At 33.5% G+C, this 20,943-nt stretch overlaps 1 protein-coding gene and 1 non-coding gene across 2 annotated transcripts in view; both read left to right on the top strand.

Moving 5' to 3' along the window:
• Positions 1 to 20,943, top strand: part of LOC129229296 (uncharacterized) — a 284,947-nt gene that overhangs the window by 239,397 nt on the left and 24,607 nt on the right. The window contains exon 5 of the mRNA XM_054863573.1: positions 3,846 to 4,028. Within this exon, the coding sequence (XP_054719548.1) occupies positions 3,846 to 4,028 (183 nt within the window). The remainder of the gene's footprint in view (positions 1 to 3,845; positions 4,029 to 20,943) is intronic.
• On the top strand, positions 8,217 to 8,288 carry Trnae-cuc (transfer RNA glutamic acid (anticodon CUC)). The gene has a single exon. It is a non-coding gene; the product is annotated as a tRNA-Glu (tRNA).

The following is a 20,943-nucleotide window of genomic DNA, read 5'->3' as shown; positions in this document are numbered from 1 at the left end:
ACAGTACAATCTTGTTTATCCGGATCTCCAAATTATCCGAATCACATTTGCAGCTTTAAAAAAAAAAAAAAAAACTTTACATTCATAATTTTAAACTATGACTGTAAGAACATAACTATGAATACGCCGAACATTCGCTTTTTAGTGTAATTAAATGCACAGCTGCTGCTTAGATTGTACAGTAAATTACGGTAATCTAACAAACACTACTGCAGCTGAACTATACTGTAAATCTTTTTTTTTTTTTGTATATTTGGCATTCTTTGCACGTTGGCTTTAATGTACAAGCTTGTTTATTTGGCTTCCGCTGGGGGGGGGGGGGGGAAACGTCAAATTCCAGCTATTTCCTATTGTTATTGAATCCGAAACATGTTTCTTCAAATACACCCAAATAAAACCTTTTTTTATTCGATTTATTTATTTTTTATTATTATTTTTCTTTTATTTATTTATTTATTTATTTATTTATTTTTTTTTTTTTGTGCGGTATATTAAAATTTCAATCAGATTGGGATTCAATTAACGAAATTATTTTTAAAACGAGTGCGAAGTAGTATCTTCAAGTGACGACATTAGGGTTGCCATTGGCGACTAAAAAGGCGACTATTTCTTACCTTAGGCGACTATGGCGACTTTTTTGGCAAAAAACAGGCGATAAACGACTATTTTTAAAAAAACGGCGACTTTTTGCAATAAAAAGCGACTATTTTTTCATCTTTTATGAAATTCACTGAAAAAGAAATAGGAAGAACGATTTTGAGCCAATCAGTTGCATTCCAACACACTATGGAGATTGCATCATACAGTTTTCAGCCAATAGCATTTCGCCGCGCGGCGAACGTGTCGATCTACTGAGGTCGAATTCAAATGCAAAATTTTCGTTTTTTGTAATAAAATTGCATTATTAATAATGATCTCCAGTGCTTTGACTTAAGGTATCCTAATATGTACGGCAAAAAACTAAAATCGTTCTTGTTTGTTAACATTCTAGCGTTGAACACGTACTTCGCCGAAAATTGCATGCCGTGTTCGAAATTGAAATCTTTTAGCATCCGGTTAGTGTTTGAACTATTTTAAAAGGTCTTAGATATTTTAAATTATGCAATCTTAGGGAAATTTATTTTGGTTTTTATTTCAATAATTTCTTATTATTTTTTTTTTTTTTTTACTTTGCTCTTAAGTTGTTATTAATTACGTATTTTCGTAAAAATACGAAAATTAAAACTAGCAAACTTCCTTACTTTTAAATTTATGTCAAAAATAAATATTTTCAAAGCTACTTGAACTGAATTTTCCTGTTTTTAAGTTCACATAGAAATGAAAATATAGAGAACAAACACTCAAGCGTTGAACACGTGCTTCGCCGAAAATGTCTTGCCGCGCTCGAAATTTTAATCTTTTAGCATACAGTTAGTGTTTTAATATTTTTAAATGGTCTTAGATGTTTTAACTTATGCCATCTTAAAGCAATTTATTTTGATTTTTATTTCAATAATTTCCTATTTTTTTAAAGCTTTGTTCTTAAGTTGTTATTAGTTACGTATTTTCGGACAAAAACGAAATATCAAACTAGCAAACTTGTTTATCTTCAAATTTATTCCCAAAATAAATATTTTGAAAGCTACTCTAATTTAATTTTCTTGTTTTTTGAAGTTCACATAGAAATGAACGTAACTAAAAATTGAACTCTAGGAGAAATTCATATGAAAATGAAAATTTGACTCCTTTTAGCTGGAAACTGCTTCAAGTGATCACTAATAGCACTAAAATATAAAATATAAAAAAATGAAATGAAAATTGATTCAACAATTAACAACTCATAAATTTACTTGAATGTTCATGTATTGGTTTGCAATAATTAAGTTTAGCTTATTAGGTAATTTAAAATATGTTTTCACATGTAGAAGTCTGATAACATTACATCAGCATCTGCTAAAACAAAAAACCTGTCACTACAGGAACATAAACTGGGTCCTTGCCCTAAAAGTTGGCTAAGAAGTAGAACTGGCCCTGCCATTATTTAAGAATTTTTTAAGATGTTTTGCCTGACGTTGTCATGGTGCCATGTTCACATGTGCCCCCCTCCCCTATACTAGTTTGTTGTTTACTTGGCTTATTTCAGAAACCATTTTACCTATTACATTAATTACTTTCCCTATACAGCTATTGCTTAATTATTACATTTAAATAGTAGTATGAAAAAACTGTCTCATTTTAGTTCACAGTTCTTAATTTTTAAAAACGACTAGACTTTGAAATACACAAATCGACGATCAGCATTGAAAAAAAAAAAATCAACATTTAAATGTATTGACAATTTAAAATGCATGGGAAAGTGTCAATACTGTCTCCCAACTTAAATACTTTGAAGACTCATGAATATGTTTTACAAGTTCAAACTCAATTTATAATTCCTTTGTCTTGACTTTAAATAAAATGATCTTCATTAAATTCTATTATTAGTAGTACCATTAAAAAATGCTGAATGAGCCAAGTTAATCTTGAAAAAAAATATTATGTTTGGGAAAATAAGTTTTTATTTTCTTGTAGTTACTATAGGTAGTCATCTTTTGATTGTGTGACACAATGTATTTTTTGAATTTGTAAGTATTTAAAAAAAATTTAAATACCAACTTCATTACTATTCTGAGAGTTGCTTTTTTGAAGTAGTAGTTCCAGTAAAAAATGTTGAATGATGTTAAAACACATATTAGATCTGAGAAATTAAGTTTTAATTTTTTTCTTTTTTTGCATTTACTATAAATAGCTATGTTTTAAGATTTTCTGTTGTGTGATTTTGTTACACTAAGTATTTTTTGAGTTAGTAAATAGTTAAAAGAAATTGAAAAAAGCAACTAAATGGGTGAAAAATGCAACTTAATCATTGTGCTGAGGAGACTATTTAGGCGACTTTTTTTACAAATTAGGCTACTAAAGCAACTATTTTGAAGCAAAATTTGGATGGCAACCCTAGACATGGGCACCCCGATGGGAAGTCACTGTGTCCTCCCAAAAATTTCCTTATTCGGGAAATTTTGTCCGACTACTCGGCAAAAATTATTATTACTTGGTTTATTTTGATTTTTTTAAATATTACAATTTTGTAAGTTTTTGGGTTATTTTCCATGTGAGACTTTTTCTATGAGGTACCTATCCACCGCATTAATATATATATATATATATATTTGTTAACTGTGTTGCAAAAACATTTTTAAAGCTACTCGTGAGGTTTCGAACGATTTTTTTTTTTTTTTCATGCGGTCCCCCCTATCCACCGCCAAAAAACAGGTTCGGGTGTGTCTCGAAAACTCATTTCTGCTGATACTGCTGTTTACCTGTCCACGGCAGTATATGATGAAGAGTTAGATTGACCGTGTTTCATTCAAACGACACTCGTGCTTGAACCAAAAGACAGTGCTCTAATTCTTTGTTGAGAAATTATGTGAAACACTATTTTGATCTTTTTTACAATATTTATTTTTTCAATTATGTGATAAAAATAATTCAATGTAATTTTGTTGCAAAATAAGGTTTTGTCTTGGAAGGAAGTCCGCTTACTTAAAGATTTGCTTTTCTCATTACCATTACTAACCGGATTATCCGGATTTTCGATTATCCGGATCGGCTTAGGTCTCAATTAGTCCGGATAAACGAGGCTGTACTGCACTTCATATTATGATACACATGGCTCCTTGAATTCAAACATCACAGTTAAAGGTCAAAATCTCCGGGTAACGTGCACATATGCGTAAAAATGTCACTCCATTTCAAATGGATTGGACATACTATAGCCGAATAGCAATCCAAAACAGTTGTATTTGATGTTTCTATTCGTTTTTTCCTAGGTTGAGGAACAGGGCGTAGATCCAAACCTCCGGGACAACGACGGGGCGACGCCGGTGCACTTTGCGGCCAGCAGGGGGCACCTGGAGACTTTGCGGTGGCTGCTCAAACACGGGGCGCGCATCCTGCTCGACAAGCACGGAAAAAGTCCTCTCAACGATGCAGCAGAAAACGAACACATGCAGGTTAGTACTGTTCGTTTTCCTAAGCCGAGACTTAGCGCCAATTTGCGCATGCGTCAGGTCTGCTGTGATTTTGTCAAAATAGGGAGGGAAACCCGGAAACAAAAGGTGCAAAATAACGTGTTCAAAGACAGCAAGTGCGAGCAATAAGTGCCCATCCTCAAACTATCGCCCCTTTTTAAAATGAAATCTTTCCTGGGTGGTAGTCTTTGCTTTCGAGAACGGACAGTAGAAGGCACTGTTCTTTAGTTGATGTAGTAGGGGAATGTGGGGCAAAGTGAAATGATTAAGATCACTGAGTTTTTTCAAAACGAACAAATTGGATAATTGTTTTGAAAATTACAGTACATAAAGAATGAACATTGTATTTTATAATAAAACTTGCATTGGAAAAGTATTTTTTTTATTTTTGGCAGTAAATTTTCGCTTTCAAAAGAAGTGGAAAATTTGCACTTTTATTTTTCATGGTGCAAAGTGAAAAATTAAATATTTTTCTAATGAAATATTTTTTATTCCATTCTAAAATATATTTTCGGTCAAAAAAATTAGTAAATAAAAGGTTTAATGAATAAATGAAGAAATAATGAATTAATAAACGAATAATTAAATGAGTAAATCAATTACTTTTTGAACAAAATAAATGAGCGAGTAAAAGAATGAACGAATAAGAAAATAAGTGAATGAATGAATAAATATAAGTGATTTATTAAATGGAGGAATGTAAAAGGAATTAATTAATAAATGAAAACGTAAAAGATTTATATTAAATGATTGAGTAGGTAAATGAAACAACCTATTTCACTTTGCCCCGTATGTACTTGACGATTTTTACAATTTATTTAAAATACAAACAAGCTTTATATTAACTAAATTAATACTTCATTGAATATTAGGAGGTTTTAATTAGTACTTAAAATGTTAATAACAAGAACTTTATCATTTAATAGTAACAAAAATAATTTCTGATTTACAACAAAATATTACAATATGAGTATCATTTTTTCTTAATTGCCTGTATTACCAAATGCTTTAATCTTCGGCGGTATTTTTTTCCTGACTGGGATAAACTACATACGGTACTACATAGTTAAAATAACACCAGATAGGTGGAGCTAAAAAGCAGAGTGTATATTTCACTATTTCATTTTGTCCCGCTATTTCACTTTGCCCCATGTTCCCCTACTTAAACACAGGGTAAGCCATGGTAGACTGATCAATAAAGGCGTTGGACTCGTAACCGAAGGGTCCCAAGTTCGATGCCAGCCGGATCGAAGATCCTCCATGTGCGTTAATGGTGACTGGAGCACGTTTAATATGTTGTGGTCGCTAAAGCCTTCCAAATGAATTGATACCTCTAGGGGAGGGGGTGCTGGATCAAAAAACATAGATGTCTTCAGGGCCCCACCCAACTGGTTAAACCATAAAATAGTGGTAGGTATGGGGGACCCTGAAGTGTGATATGATATACACATGGATTAATTTCTAACAAAAAAAAGTGCAGGAGCACTATATTGTACAGAACATATTTTCAAACGAAGAAAGATTCTTCCAGTTGTATGCCAAGTTATGTCACATGTGTGAATGTTTTTGTAAGGAAAGAACGGCAAACGTTATGTTAGAGGAAAATGACTATTTATTAGCTTCGGAACTCGCAGTTGATGAACTAGTGGGCTCCAGGGAACAATATTGAGGACCTTTCCTGCTTACCTCTTAATTTATAAGAATTCGTTTGCAAAAAAAAAAAAAGTGCAAGAACCGAACTACCGTGAGCTCCCATACAAAGTAAGCCCTGCTGATACATATCAACCGAAGCAGAATATAGTCGTTCGTGGTTTCGAAAGTCCTATAGCCGGCCGCTTACAGATTGCTATGAGTGCAGGGTTTCTACAGAATTCCCTCCCCTTCAGAACTATGCATAAATTTTGAAGATGATGATGGATGGTGCTGCCATCTATCGTTCAGGCCAATAGTCAGATTCCTGTGCTGATGGGGGTCTCATTTTCACAAGAGCCAATCCCTTTCGTCGCATTTCCTGACCTCCGCGAAAGAGAGCTTGTGCTTCTCAAGTGGACTACAGACCGGTTATTTTAAAATTTTCTAGGGTCTTCTAGGAAATCTAAAGGAGGGACGGTGTGGTATTATACTCAGTACGTATGATCAACTCAGATCCTAATTTCACATCTGATGAATAAACTAGTTGGAGAAACCAGAGCTGTGGAATTTTGGACTAGCAGTGCGACCGATTTATGGATAAAGGAGTCAGAGGGAGAACAACTAATAGGTTATTTTCCCTCCGAGTCTGTACTTCTATCATGGCTGCAGAGTCGGAGTCGGATTATTTTCGGAGTAAGGGAGTCAGAGTCGGTCATTTTTCCTCCAACTCTGCAGGTCTGGGAGAAAATGCTGAATCTAGGACTTTCTAGAACAGTACGAAGCAAATACTTTCATAGGTGTTAGAACTATGTTTTGGATGCAAGGTACAAAAGTATAAAAACATTGTTAACAGTGATTGATAATGAGATTAAGGGGAAAAACCAAACGGGTCAAAAAATCCACTTTTTTTTTAATGTTATAAAATGTTAGTAAAACTATTCAAGAATATGTTGCTAAAATTTTAGTGAAAAATTTCGATCAGTTCCGATGCTATGAGCACTTTAAGTGACTGTGAAAATTCAAAAACGCTCACAGCATTTTTTTGTTTTTTGTTTCAAACATTTTTTTTCTCGAAACAACTTTTTTTCAACTGGCGGGTATTACAGCTCAAAGAGTTATTGACTAATCGTTCTAAAACTTTGTGTGAATATTCTTTATTCAATTATGCTCTTTATGAATCTAACTCTTTGATGATATTATTAATCAAAATATATTTTTTTTAAGCAAGAAATGTGAAAAAAAAAATGGTAGAAAAAGGTAACACTGTAATCAAATACCTCAAAAACGTGAAATTTCTTTTAATCACAATTAGGTTCATATTAGGAAATATGTTGTTCAGGAGAAAGAAAAATTGTAATGGATACGGACAAAATTTGTGGCTTCGGTAATGCCCACCATCAACAAGCTGTCATGGCGACCGCTCATGGACAGTAGCTTCTAACTCTACCAATTCTGATGGAAATGACTCCAAAAAATTACAAGGTGTTCTTCAAAAGATGAATAAAATATCCTCCAAGTTTAAGGAAATTATGATTATTTCTTTCCAGTTAAAAAAATTCACGAAAAACACGAAAATTTTCGCCTCCTAAACTGGTTCTCTCAAGATGTTTTACGATGTGAGTTATCGTCCTCATCTTGTTAACGCTTCTTAATCCCCGCTGGAGCTGCAACTATAAAAGCAAAATGTGAAAAGTGAACAAATTTGCTATTCGTTTTACATATACCTTAAAAGAAAACTTTTGAATGTAACTATAATAGCCCGTTTAAAAACACCTGTAAAGTGTTAATATAAATAAAACTATTGATATTATTCCAATTGATTTTTTATTTTTTTATTTTTTACTGCTCTGATTGACACACTTTGATGAATAAGAAGAATAACCTTAATTTATGACAGTTGATTTTTTGTTTACGGAAGCTTTGTTCAACCAGTGAGAAAAAAACAGAGATAAAGCAAGTTATATATTTTCGGAAGTAATTTGTGGTGCTGCCATCTGTTGCCGAAAGTAGAAGTAGATCATTGACTTGACTCGATGGTTTTCATTGAAATGCTGTGTGCTTGAACAAATTATTTTTTAGTTATTTTTGTGCCACAAATAAAAAATAATAATAATTTACTGAATCATTCTTTTATTTATTGCATTTGTCTTTCCATTTCAACCTAAAATGCAATATTAATTTATACTTGGTATCCGAAAAATAATTCGCAGCAAGGGGAACTTGCACCCTTAAATTTTAGTTCTGAATCAAAATTTTACATACAATATCGCTTATGCTTATAATTCTTCTTTTAAAATTCACCCCCCCCCCCCCCCCATAATGATTAGGTGCTGTACGGTTGCTTCTTAGGTGCGAGAACAGATAACGGTGAGAGGGTGGAACCATATAATTGTGAAAGAAAGATAATGATCGAAATTGATAGGACCTTTTCCGGAAGAAGGAAAGGACAAAAGTTAGTGAAAAGTGAAACTAATCTTTCAATTGAGATTACCGTTTTGTTTATTTATTTTCAAATTTCTCTTTCAGAGCTGTGCGTGTTCCCACATGGTCTAGTGGTTAGGATACCTGGCTCTCACCCAGGAGGCCCGGGTTCAATTCCCGGTGTGGGAAAAAAATATTTTTCAGTTTTTCCCACAGGGATTTTAAATAAATGATGTCGCATTTTTTTACAAGAATTTTGACCCCCCACCCCCTCCTTCCCTTTGTCACATATTTCACGCTATGTTTCTTACGCTCTTTTAAAAGAATGCGTGATGTCACACCCCGCACCGGGAATTCTTTTGTTTCATAACTTAACCATCATTAAAGTAGCAGGGTTGTCAGGCTCCCCCGTGCTACCCTCGTTTATCGCGGTTAATTGGTTCCAGACTTTACCGCGATAACTGAATTTCCGCGAAGTAGGATTCTGTATTTATAAACCGCATATTTTCCTAATTGGAGCGCATAAAACTTACTTAAGACACTTTAAATAGGTTTTTAATATAGATAGAGCGCCCTAGATATAAAACGTAGCCACCATTACATTTGCATTACTTACAAAATTGCACAAAATATGAGAAAATGAGATATGTTAGACGTAATAGATATTACAGATGTAATAATACAGTGATTTATACTTCTCAGTTAGTGTTTAACGATTAAAATGAGATAGCGATTCCGAACTCTTTCTCCGACGATTTTATACCGCCACTCCCTCAACTAGTACAACTACAGCCCTCAGAAGAGCTTACTTTACTTAAAAGATATACTTTGTTATTCTTATGTAGGAAACAGTTTACACGAGCGTATAAAAAAAACTAATTACTATATTTGAAAAAAAAAAAAAAAAGATAGAAAAAACCGCGATGTAGTGAAGCCGTGAAAGTCGAAGCGCGAAGTAGCGAGGGACGACTGTATATACATTAATTTACGGGTTAGATGTTTTTTTATGTATTCATTTTTATTTATTTTTTTAATGACCCTGACCAGTAGAACGGCAACTCGGAGGACTTTGAGACTAGGACAGATTTAATTTGCACCAGTCACAAGTAGAGCACATGGAAGGCCTTCAACTGGCCGGTATCGAAAGCACAACCTTTCTGTAACGAATCCAGACTACCTCGACTCTAAAAAGGGTTACAGTAGTTACAGTTATAGGAAGTAACAAATTGAATTTTAAATATGGAATTAGTTTCACAGACAACTGGGGAAAATGTTTCCGCAGCTTAATGACATTCTATTGGATAAAGATTAAATAATTTTCTTAGAAGTTATTTTTATAGTCATCAACACCATTTAGGATTTTATAAACCTTCTATCTGGAATGGAAATGAAATTAAAACAGGCGGTGAAAATTAAAATAATATACACAATGCTTGAAGATTATTGATAATAATTTTATGATAGTAGGTTATCAGCTATAATAACTACATTTATATGCCTTGCACTTTTCTGACTCATAATGTAGAAAGACTCGTTGTAGCTCTTAATCAAAAAATGCAAACATCAATTTTGTAAAAAAAAATGTTTAAGGAAGAATTTAAATTTTTGGTTAAAATTTGATAACGTATAAGGCTAGTTCTATGCCAGGGGTGCCCACTAAGGGGCTACTGCGCTATTCAAATGTTTAGGGGTGGTGTTTCGAGGGGTAGTTTTCACTTTTGGGGGGAGCTTGTTCTTGGGTGGTCTTCATGGTATTTGGGGGGAGCGCCATTGATCTTGGGGGGGGGGGGGGACACCTTGCCTATGCAAACTTTTTTTCCTTGAGAATAAAAATAGAATTCAAACTAAATCAGACATTCAGTGATCACGAAGTATCCCTGATTTGACAATTTCTTGAACACTTCTGAGTAATTAATGATAACCGAGTTTTTTTTAAATGCATTTTAAAAATAATTTACACAACAGGAATTTATAAAAATGCATTAGATGTGATAATTAAACCAACAAATCTTAGTTAAGCAGCAGACTGGATAATTTTTTTGAAAAAAAAAATGAAAAACTCAAAGCTTTAAAATCTTCAAATATCTTTCAATATTTTTCATCCAACTTTGTTTTTCATAATTCTTAGTATTTCCAGTGTTTTCATAGGGTTTGTTAATGATAAATATTAACACAGTTGGTCTAAAATAAATAAAAATACAATGTATTCATTATCGTTTATTGATCATATTTACAACGAGAAAATTTTCAAATTAAATTTGCAACAAGAAATCCGCATTACGAAGAGGATAAAACAGTCTCTCTCCCACGAAAAAAAATCAATTTGATTAAAAACCCACTTCAATTTAAAAAATCCCCCCTCCTCCTCCTCCCCTAATGAATAAAACTACTATATTCAAAATAATACGCATAACAATTAGAACAAAACAAAAGTACCTCCAATTAAATGCGAATATTATTTTTTAATTTTCAAGATTTGCGCCTAGTATAATAATTTTCATTTATTTTTAGACAATGAACAAACTGATAAATACTGATAGTTGCTAACAAAACTTTTATTTCGCCCCTCTCCCTCTGAGGAAAAAAGAATTTAATCAAAATAAACATTACAATTAGAAGAAAACGAAAATCCCTTTCAATTAAAAACCTAATATTGTTTAGAATTTTAAGACTTACGCCTCGTATAATATTATTTGTTTGTTATCTGTTATTAGACAGTTCACCGACTAATACATAAATGTTTATGGAAGTCAATAAACTATTTTGATTCCTCAATTCTCCCAAGTATCCTTATAAAAAGAAAGAAAAAAACCACTCTAATGGATCACTTCAGTTAAGTTTAAATAAAAAAAACTTGTTCTTCGTCGAAGTGCTTCGTTACACTTTCGTTTGATGATCAGTCAAATAATAAAAAGCGTTTCCTTCAATCCCATTGGATCTGCTTCTATAAGCAAGTGGGATACCGAAAATTGAATTTTGTCACCATTTTATCCCCGTGTTCTCGATTGCACTATTTTTTTTTCCGTTCCCCCTTAACCCCCATTTCTCATTTAAAAAACATCAGAGATCTAGAGCTCTGTTTACATGATGTATCCTTTGTCATGGTCTGCGTGCTTCGTTACTTTATAGCTCAACTTAATTAAGGCGTGGAAAATCAAATGATTCCAATTTCAGTTTTATTTGTTTTCGCTTAGAAACTCGGAAAAAATTTAATGTTCCATCTTCGATGTAATTAGATGTTGCATTCAGTTTGATGTAAACTGAATGCAATCTATTTCTAGTTATCGTTTTTCTTTTGGAACAGTCAGTAGCCGCCATTTACTTCAGCCGCCATTTCAATCTAGCTTGCATCGATTTTCTTGAGATGACTTTTAAATGCTACGCAGAAATGGGATTTCGGTGTGAGGCATTTCTAACCTACAAGTACGAGGAAATTTCGCTTTTATCGTTTTACTAAAGATACCATTAAAAATAAAATAATTTTAAAAATTAAGGTAAAAAAGAATTTCCTGTGTGTCAGGTTTTTTCCTCCACAAGTATGAGAGAATTTTACTAGTATCTCTTCAAGATAACTATAAAATAAATAAACAAAAAACGTTTTCTTGATATTTCGTTGTCAGGTGTTTCTCACCACCAAAAAATGAGGGAATTTTACTTGCATCACTTCACCAAAGATAACCATGAAAAAACGTTAAGAGAAATTTCCTGTGTCAATTTTTTTCTCCTCCACTAGTTTCTCACATGCAAATATGAGGGAATTGCGCTTGCCTCATTTTGCTAACGATAACCATTTCAAACGTTAAGACAAATTTCTAATGTCAGGTTTTTCTCCTCCACAAGTATGAGTGTATTTTGCTGGTCTCGCTTTACCAACGATAACTTTTTTTAAATAATCACGTAAAATTTAATTTTCGGTTTCAGGTGTTTCGCCCCAACAAAGCTGAGGGAATAATATTCGCACACTTAACTTTTAAAACAATGCATAAAAAGAAGTTTTTATTGTCCGGTTTTCCTCACCTGCAAGTATGTATTTTTCTAACATTGCTTTACTAAAGATCGCTAAATAAAATTTACATAAAATTGTATTTTCGGTGTCTTTTTTTTTCACCTAATATGAGGGAATTTGGCTTGCATTACATTACTTTTAAAAATATTCATAAAAAGGATTTTTTGGCGTCAAATTTTTCTGCTCTACAAGAATAGGAGAATTTCGCTAGCATCGTTTTACTAAATATAACTTTGGAAAAAAAACCATGTAAGAAGGAATTTTCGATGTTTTTTTTCACCCACATGAGAGTAAAGTATGAGGGAATTTTTCTTTCATCGCATTACTGTAGAAAACTTATTTTAAAAAAAAATGCTACAAATTAGAAGACGGGTGAAGAGGAAATTTCGGTGCTATTTTCACGAAACAAGTAGTGGTTGCCAGTATTTAAAAATTCAAGTGGCTTCAAATTTTTGGAAAATAAAATCGGTTTTTGTTTTGAGTAAATAGCATTATTGGTTTGAAATTGTGCATTGAAGTGGGTTGCGGCAGTACAACACTGTTTCCCGATTTCTAATTTATTCTGCATGAAGCCTGCGAAGAGATTTTGTTCAACCCCGTGAGAAGCTTACAAACTCTGGGGGGGGGGGGATAAGGACAGAAAATCTTAAGAACCACGGCAGAGCGCTTAATTAAATAAACAGTTCTTGGCAGAGCATGAGTATCGCACAGACCGAAAGACCTGAGCACCAATATTCTTAACGAGCCCCATTTTTTTCAAAGACTTGTGTGTAGACATTAAAATTATCCAAACCGTACATGTATTTTAAAAAACTGATTTATTAATTAGAAAAAACTTCATTGACGAAGAACTTTTATTCATTCTGCCAGTAGTGGATTTACCATGCCACATTTGCAAGGGGCCCCCCACGACCATAGGGGTCCCGAAAGGGGATTCAAAAGCAGACAAAAGAACTCTCAAAAATGCATTCCGTTGAGCCCCAAAACCTGTAAATCAGCCACTGCATTCTGCCACATAGTCTTCGGGGGGCCTCCAATAGGCCTTACTTTCAATTAGTAGGGCCCTGATTCGTGGGGAGGGGGAACTAATTAAACCAACTGAACTGAAATATTGTTGGATGGTTGACCAACCTCGCCTCCAAAAATTTAATGTGGCTTTTGAGTAAAAAAAAAAAAAGTCAGAGACCCCTGATTTATTGAATAATAATAAATTTCTAGATTTGGCAATGAGACAAAGCTTATATTGTGAGAATCGAGAAAAAATCCGATTTACGCACAAACGAAAAGCATTTTCTTGAAGTCGATTGCATACATGATTTGTGCTAACGCACACGCCTTGTTTTATTGCGATTCATATGCATTATGCATGAAACTACATCGCATCATCATGTGAGCTCCAGTCTAGAAATGAAATAAAAATGAAATGCATGATCGCTGTTGCCACCTCCCCTAACACATTCCTCCTAACTGGCGAAGCGCGCCAATTCATTATCAGACGATCGCATCCCGAAATCGTCGTGCCGTTTAGGAAATAAAAAGCAAAAAAAAAAAAAAAAAAGCAAACCGGCCCCGAATGCATTTTTTTTTCTTACTGTTTTTTTCATGAACTTAAACCGTTCGCTTTGTTTTCCCCTTTTGATACATTTCCCCCCAATTTATTTTCCTCCGTGTCGAAAACTCTTTTGTTTCTCGTCTCAGCCAGTGTACCGCTTCGTCGGCAGAGCCGCATCCCACCTGTGGATCTTCCAGCCTGTTGTGTTGTTCTGTAGAAAGCGTTTTTCGGTTTCGGTGGTTGTGTTTGGATGCTTTGTTTTGTGTCGTGTTTTCCGTTTTCGCTTGCCGGAAAGGAGGAGTGGCCCTTTCTAAATAATTAAATGACCGCTTAAATTTCGTGGGAAAAGTGACTCGTTCAATGGATTACTTCATTTGTGGATTGTAACATTTTTCAGGTAACGTATTATGTAAATTCCTTTTCTTTCATAATGGAAGACCGTGGTAATCAAAATAGTTCTTTTTTAACTTGATACAATGCATAACTTTTATCTTTATCTTTTATGCACATACTTAAACCTTATTCGTACCTTTCCTCCTCCTTTGTCACAAAACGTAATACTTATCCTCTGTCCCTCCCCTCCCCTTGTCATATGTCACGTTATATACTGAAAAAAAAAAAAAAAACATTGACTGATAGAGAAAAAAAGCATTATGTCACCAGGAGCGGATACAGACTACCATTTTAAAGGGGAGCATGTTAAAACAATGCCCTCCCCCCCCCCCCATCCGAACGAACCTACGGTGATGGGTACGAAAATTTTCTTAAAATGCTTAGGTGTCAGCAAAAAGCACGAAATCGGTCAGGAATAGGGCTCTTAATAGGCATAAATGTATCAGATCAATTTCATTAGCAATGAAAGAGGACATTTCAAAAATTTATCTTCAAAAATAATTAATGAATTTAAAAGACAACTGAAATCATTTACATTTAATTCCTACAGTGATTGAACACAATGTGGACGGATATTATAGTCGATGGTTTAGGGAAAGTCATAACGCCCATATGTCACACTTTTCATTATACCTCCCCTTTTTCATAAACTCTCACAATTTCACGAACCTTCTCCCACCCGAAGCGTGACGTCATTTGTGGACGACTCCTTTACTGTTATTTGATTTAAGTGTAGAATTGTATCGTGTATCACACCACTTTCGCCTTTTCCCCCAATCTTACCTCTGCTATTAATTAAGTTTATTGCCGTTAATTAATTAATTAACCCAAAACGATAATTTTTATGCTTCAGTAGCAATTTAAAAGCTATTTTTTTTTTGTTAAGCTTCTTTCTTTTTTTTTTTTTTTCAAAATGTGGCGACTAGAATAAAAGGAGTGGCGACTAATACATTTGTTTCGGCTCGACACTGGAGGTCCGAAAAAATTCCCAATTCTGATCTTTATTGTTATGACTCGAGTCCGAATTATATGCGAATGCATACATATGTACAATATGCAATCGCATATTTTTGCTTCTTTTACGTTAATGCATATAACCGCAAAAAAACGGCAAGTTTTCAAAAATAACTGTATATTACTGCGTTTTTTACTCACATTTAGATTCTTTTTCCACATAAGTAACATTACAAAAAAACTATTCTGTTCTTCATTTAAAAAAAAAATCTCTTGACCTGTGAGTTTTTCTCGGGTTTTCGATTTTTTCGCACACTAACTTTTTTTTTTGTGCATAGTATCGCAAAAAAATTTAATTTATCGCCAAAAATGCAAGAATAGAATAGCCATTCGCGGGGTTTTTTTTTTTTTTTTTTTTTTGAAGTACGAACTTATATTTGCTTTAATAAAAAAAATTTTTATCGTGCATATTTTTTTTAATTTTTAGTGCACAATTTTGCGACTTTAGTGCATATTTACATGAATATTTTGATGCTTTTATTGTGCATATTATCCTGACTTTAGTAATGACCGATTCCTCCCCTCCCCTCATACACACATACAAGAATCAATTTTACCGATATTCACTCGAGCACCCACACACGCAAATCAATTACCCCGCCGAAAAGACCTCGTACCCATTTCTCTAATCCTCAATCATCGATTTGGTCTCTGATCTTCTCTTCTCATCGTCTGAGAAATCCATCCGTGGATACCCCGGGGACAGAAGAATGGGTTTAAGTAACGGATTCTCCGCCCTTGCACGAGACGGATCAGCGATCTTTTGTTTTAGTGCGCGACGGGAGGCGTTGAACCCATTTCATAACGGAACCATAACTATAAACGGAAGTTTCTTCTTGTTTTTGAGGTGTTTCTAGTTTTTTCGAAATTACATTTTCAGCCTGTTAATTTAAACTCAATATTACTGATGCTCGTTTTATCGACTTTTCATTTTTTGAAAAGAGTTTACGAACAAATCTCTGGTCCCGAACATGCGCTCATAAATCCAAGACAATGGGGTCGTTTCCGAAATTTTAAAAGTATTTTTTTTCTGAAAGAGCATGCTTAAAAACATGGGATCTGACCATTTTTTAAATAATTTAAGTTTGATATTTTAAAAAAATTACTAAAATCAGTGCGCTTTCATTGTTTACACTTCTGTCGTGTGACATCACAAGTGATGAAATCCCATTCAATGTTGCCATTCACAGAACAAAATATTTAATTCGCATCTTTACTCACGTGTATTGGCAACGATATGGTTGATAGCAAGCGTAGAGAGCAATTTCGATTCGCTGCTTGATTATCATAACGTGGAACCGTAGTAGAAAGATGCGCCAAAGTGCATCATTTGTGACGTCATCAAGACCAAGCCTTGTTTTAAAAATTTAATTTAAAAAAAAAAAACTGTTGGGAAAATCAAAGTTTTTTCTGGGTCCATGTAATTTTTTTTACTCATTCTATCTATTTCAATGACTAACAGTAGTACTTTTGACTGAAGGAAACCACCCCATTTTTAAGTCGCATTTACGAGCAAAATCTCTGTTTTAAGAACTTAGCGCTCAAATTTCATCCGTTTCATCTAATTTCTGTCAATATCCAGTAGCTTTTTCTCTTTCCGTTTGAAATGTGAGAGCTAATGTTTTCCCTTAGCAGTCGCTTATTTTATCCTTGATGCCAGTAAGTAGCTTCAAGTTATTTATGTTTTTGTAACTTAGAATTTTAAAAATAATGCACATGAAGCTTGATCGCTGATCGTACACTTTAGCAGCGAATTAAAATTGCTGCCCGTTGATTTATTTTGGCGACACATCTTAACGCCAGATGACTAAATATTAACACACTGCACGAAACTTCGTTTTGAATATTTACATAACTTAAGTAAACATACATCTTATACTTTTATACGTTTAACATTATATCAAGCAAGTTAAAGCTAGAAGTAAACAAAAGTTCTCATTCAGTTAGATCAATTCGATTAAAGTTCAAGTCTTCCTTTTTTCTCTTTTTTCTATCAAAACGTTCAAGAGAAAGTTATAATAGTTTTTAGTGCTGCAAAGTGTCATCTACTGAAGACGAAATTAAAAGTTTTGGAGAGGAAACTAGACACCGCATGCATAATAAAATATTTACAAAATTTTAATGACCACAACATTAGTTCGATCAATTCATCTTAAATAAGTTAGATTTAAATGCAATCTTTATAATAGCTTTCAAGGTTATTGTAGTTGTAATCACGAAGAGTACATTGAATGCTCTACAACAACGTTTCTCAACCGGGGTCAGGCGGACCAGCACCGGGGGAAAAAAATGAAAAAATGAAAACACCAAAATAATCAAAATAATATCCTCTACATCTTTTGCGTGAATTTCGCAATTAATTTTCGTACTTTTCTATGATTTTTCAGCAATGTTTATTACGTCTACATAATTGTTACAATAATTACTTATCTTATTCCTAACATTTAAATGTTTTGCGCATCAATTCTTTAACACCAAGAAAAGTTTTATTTATATATTTATCAATTACTTTACTCTTATTTTTATCATAGTTTGTAATGAAGAAAGGAAAACCGTCAGTCATTCAAAAACTTTTTCACGAACACTTGACGGTTCTCGAGTCCAAAATTGTTGTTTTTTCTGCAAAAGAGAGAGAGAGAGAGAGAGAGATAGAATAAGGGAAAAAACCTCACTGGCCTGTAAACAAAATTCACCAGTTTTTAACAAATGCAACTAAACAAACCCTCCGCATTTTTTTTTTTTTTTTTCCGCGCGCGAAAGAAGGGGGAGAAACATCACCGGTTCGCATTTTTTTTTTAAAAAGCTCTTGACGGTCTGCGAGTCATAATAGATTGAGAAACGCTGCTCTACAATAACGATAAGGTTTCACTACCTATTTAACAGTTTCACTGCTTAACTTCGTTGAATTTTTCTGGCGTATGGAAAGAAAATTACTTTTGGTGTAGTCATTCAGGCCTCCAAAATGGTTCTCAACCTTTTCACTTTTGAGGTACTACTTTGCACCCTTCCGAATCCTAAGCGGACCGCATACGATATAAATATAATATTAGTTGAAATGAGATAAATCCAAAAACTTTTTTTAATAAATTTAATTACAATTTCAAAACGAAGAAGATTAATTTTCCTTATCTGTTCGTGCCACATGAAAATTTCTCGCAGACCAATAGTGGTCCACGGACCATAGGTTGAGAATCGTTGCTTCAAAGGATCGGGTGCATTATTTGATAACACGGCATGCTGTAATTTGCTTGATTTTATTTAAGTTTATTTTTATGTTTTCCAACAATTTATTTTCGTTACTGCTCATTCAGGAGTGCCCCCTTTCTAAGAGCAAGGGCGCACCCTCTCCCCAAATATCGCAAAGACCCCCCCCAAGAGCCAGAGCCTCCCCCCAAAAGTGAATAATTCCCCTCAATACACCTCCCCCCCCCTCTAAAAATTTCAATGGCGCAGTCTGCGCCATGACTCCCCTAAGTGGGCATCCCTGGCTTTATTCGGATATTTCCACTGCATACCCGGTTTTTGCTATTAGTGTGGAACTTTCTAAACAAGGTTTCAACATGAAATGTCTTGAGATACAGAAGTAAGCAAATGCATTTAAAGAAAAAAAATGAAAAGAAAAAAAAATCACTATTAAAAAGTATTTTCGAAAAACATTTAAACGCCACTATACTCGCATTTATTATTTTCAGTTTGCTGATTCGACAATGATAAAAAATAACTTTACACGGTTATTAATTAAAACTGAATACTATTTATCAACTATTTTCCTTATTTATGTTATTTCACGATTACAAATAACTTAACACGTGACATTAACTATACCACGTTTACAAATAACTTAACACGTGACATTAACTATACTACGTTTACAAATAACTTAACACGTGACATTAACTATACCACGTTTACAAATAACTTAACACGTTACACTAACTGTAACACTTTACAAATAACACTTTTTGTAAAGTTGTTTCAACTTTGCAAAATTCTCAATAATGAAATTTAGATTGTTTACGTTTACTCCACATTGGTTGCAAAACCTCTATTCTAAATTTATTTCTACAACATTTCCTCACATTTTTCAATATATACTGCTAAATCTTTAATGTCTTTCTATCTCTGAAACTCTGAAATTTAAAGATTTTTTATCTTTCAATTGTAAGTATTTTTTACTACTTAAGTTTGAAAAAAAATTTTAGGATTCTCGAACTCTAAACACTCTCTAAAAATGTTTTTTCTTTTTTATTTATTTATTTATTATTATTATTATTATTATTATTATTATTATTTTGGAACAGTTATTTAAAAAAAAAAACTCCCCTTACTAAAAAAATTATTAGCCGAAACAAAAGTTTAAAAAACAAACAAAAAAAATGTCATTTGTTGGTTATAGTATTTAGGTGCGCCAAGTAGTATAACGTAATAAAAAATTTTTAAGGGATTCGCATATTAGTTTGCTGAACAAACTTCGATATACTGATAACGAAATTATAGAAAACCTTTCTCTAAGCAAACCAAGATGACTCAACAGATGCGATGTAGCCCACTTGGGAGCAGCGGAACAAATCTAGGGTGCCACTGGAATCATAAGTCTTGCGAAGGGGCACGGTTTAATTATTTCACTTTTGATAAAATATAAAGATAAAATGTTTTATTGGTTTTTATCAAACCGTGTCCAAAGGAAATAAAAATAGGCGTCTAAAAAATCACAAATAAAAACATTCAACACATGCATTGGTGTTTTTTTGCAAACAGCATTTCTTTAAACACATTTTAAACTAACAATCCCAGAGCATTTTAGATTATCAGAAAACGCATGGCTTGCAAGATCTCTTAATCAGTCCTTAGTAAATGAATTTGAAGCTATTATCAATGAAATGCTTTTGACATGCTTTTTCATAGGGAAGAAAAACAAAAGAAATGCTGTAATTAGTACTTAGTTTCATTAAAAAGAATGTTAAACAATTACCATAAACGCGGCCTACTTTGGCTCTAGGGTCCTTTCTTTGGCCCAAATTGAGAAAAAGATACATCGTTCTTTGTAAACCTGCAGGAAGTAATTTTTAAATTGACAAATTCCGTTAGATAGTAGCCTCAAAGACTCAGTAATGTATGCCAAGCAGTTTGATAGCTCTCCATAAGGAGCAATACTAGTGGTTTTGTCTTCCTTGTGCTAACATGTGACTTTATAACCTCACAAACTTTCACCTGTAGAAGCAGTTCTATACCAGCTAAGAAATCGTTAAGTACCTATTTATGAACACTATTCAATACTTAATGTAGTAGAATAGTTGTACTTCTCATTTCTGTTAAGGTTTTTTTTTTTTTTAATTTTCACAATATCGTCACATCTCTTAGCCTAAAAATTGCGACCTCCTTTGGTCCAGCATAAAAACTTGAAAGAATCCATCAGAGAGACTTGGAAAAGAAAAGAAAAGCTAAAATTAAAACCCTAGACATGAAAAACACAAAAAATCAGGAGTTCTTAGCAGCGGATTAAGAGAGCGAAAACAAACTCTAATCTCAGGGCTCAGTTACTTGGCTTTTATTATGGAAGATTAAGAGGAACATGTGTAGAAGGTTTTAATGTGCGGAAGATTTAGAAAACGTTGACTCAGTTGCATCTACTTCTTGCACATTTTGTCAAATTTCTTGGAAAGTTGACGAAATTTTGTTATTGTAGAATGAGCTCAGATTTACATGGATAGCTGTTTATGCAAGAGAAGAAGGAACTAATGTTAAGAGCATAAAGCGTATTGAAAAGTTTTGGAAGTGACCGACAGTTTAGGATCATTGGTTTTTACGAATGTAAATATCGTTATTTTAATTTTGTTATCCTTACAAAATTATTCAACCTCCAAAACTGATAAAAAGAT

This window comes from Uloborus diversus, chromosome 9, assembly GCF_026930045.1.
Source record: "Uloborus diversus isolate 005 chromosome 9, Udiv.v.3.1, whole genome shotgun sequence".
NCBI lineage: Eukaryota > Metazoa > Arthropoda > Arachnida > Araneae > Uloboridae > Uloborus > Uloborus diversus.
Note: the sequence above shows the minus strand (reverse complement) of the source record. Positions and strands in the feature narration are given on the sequence as shown.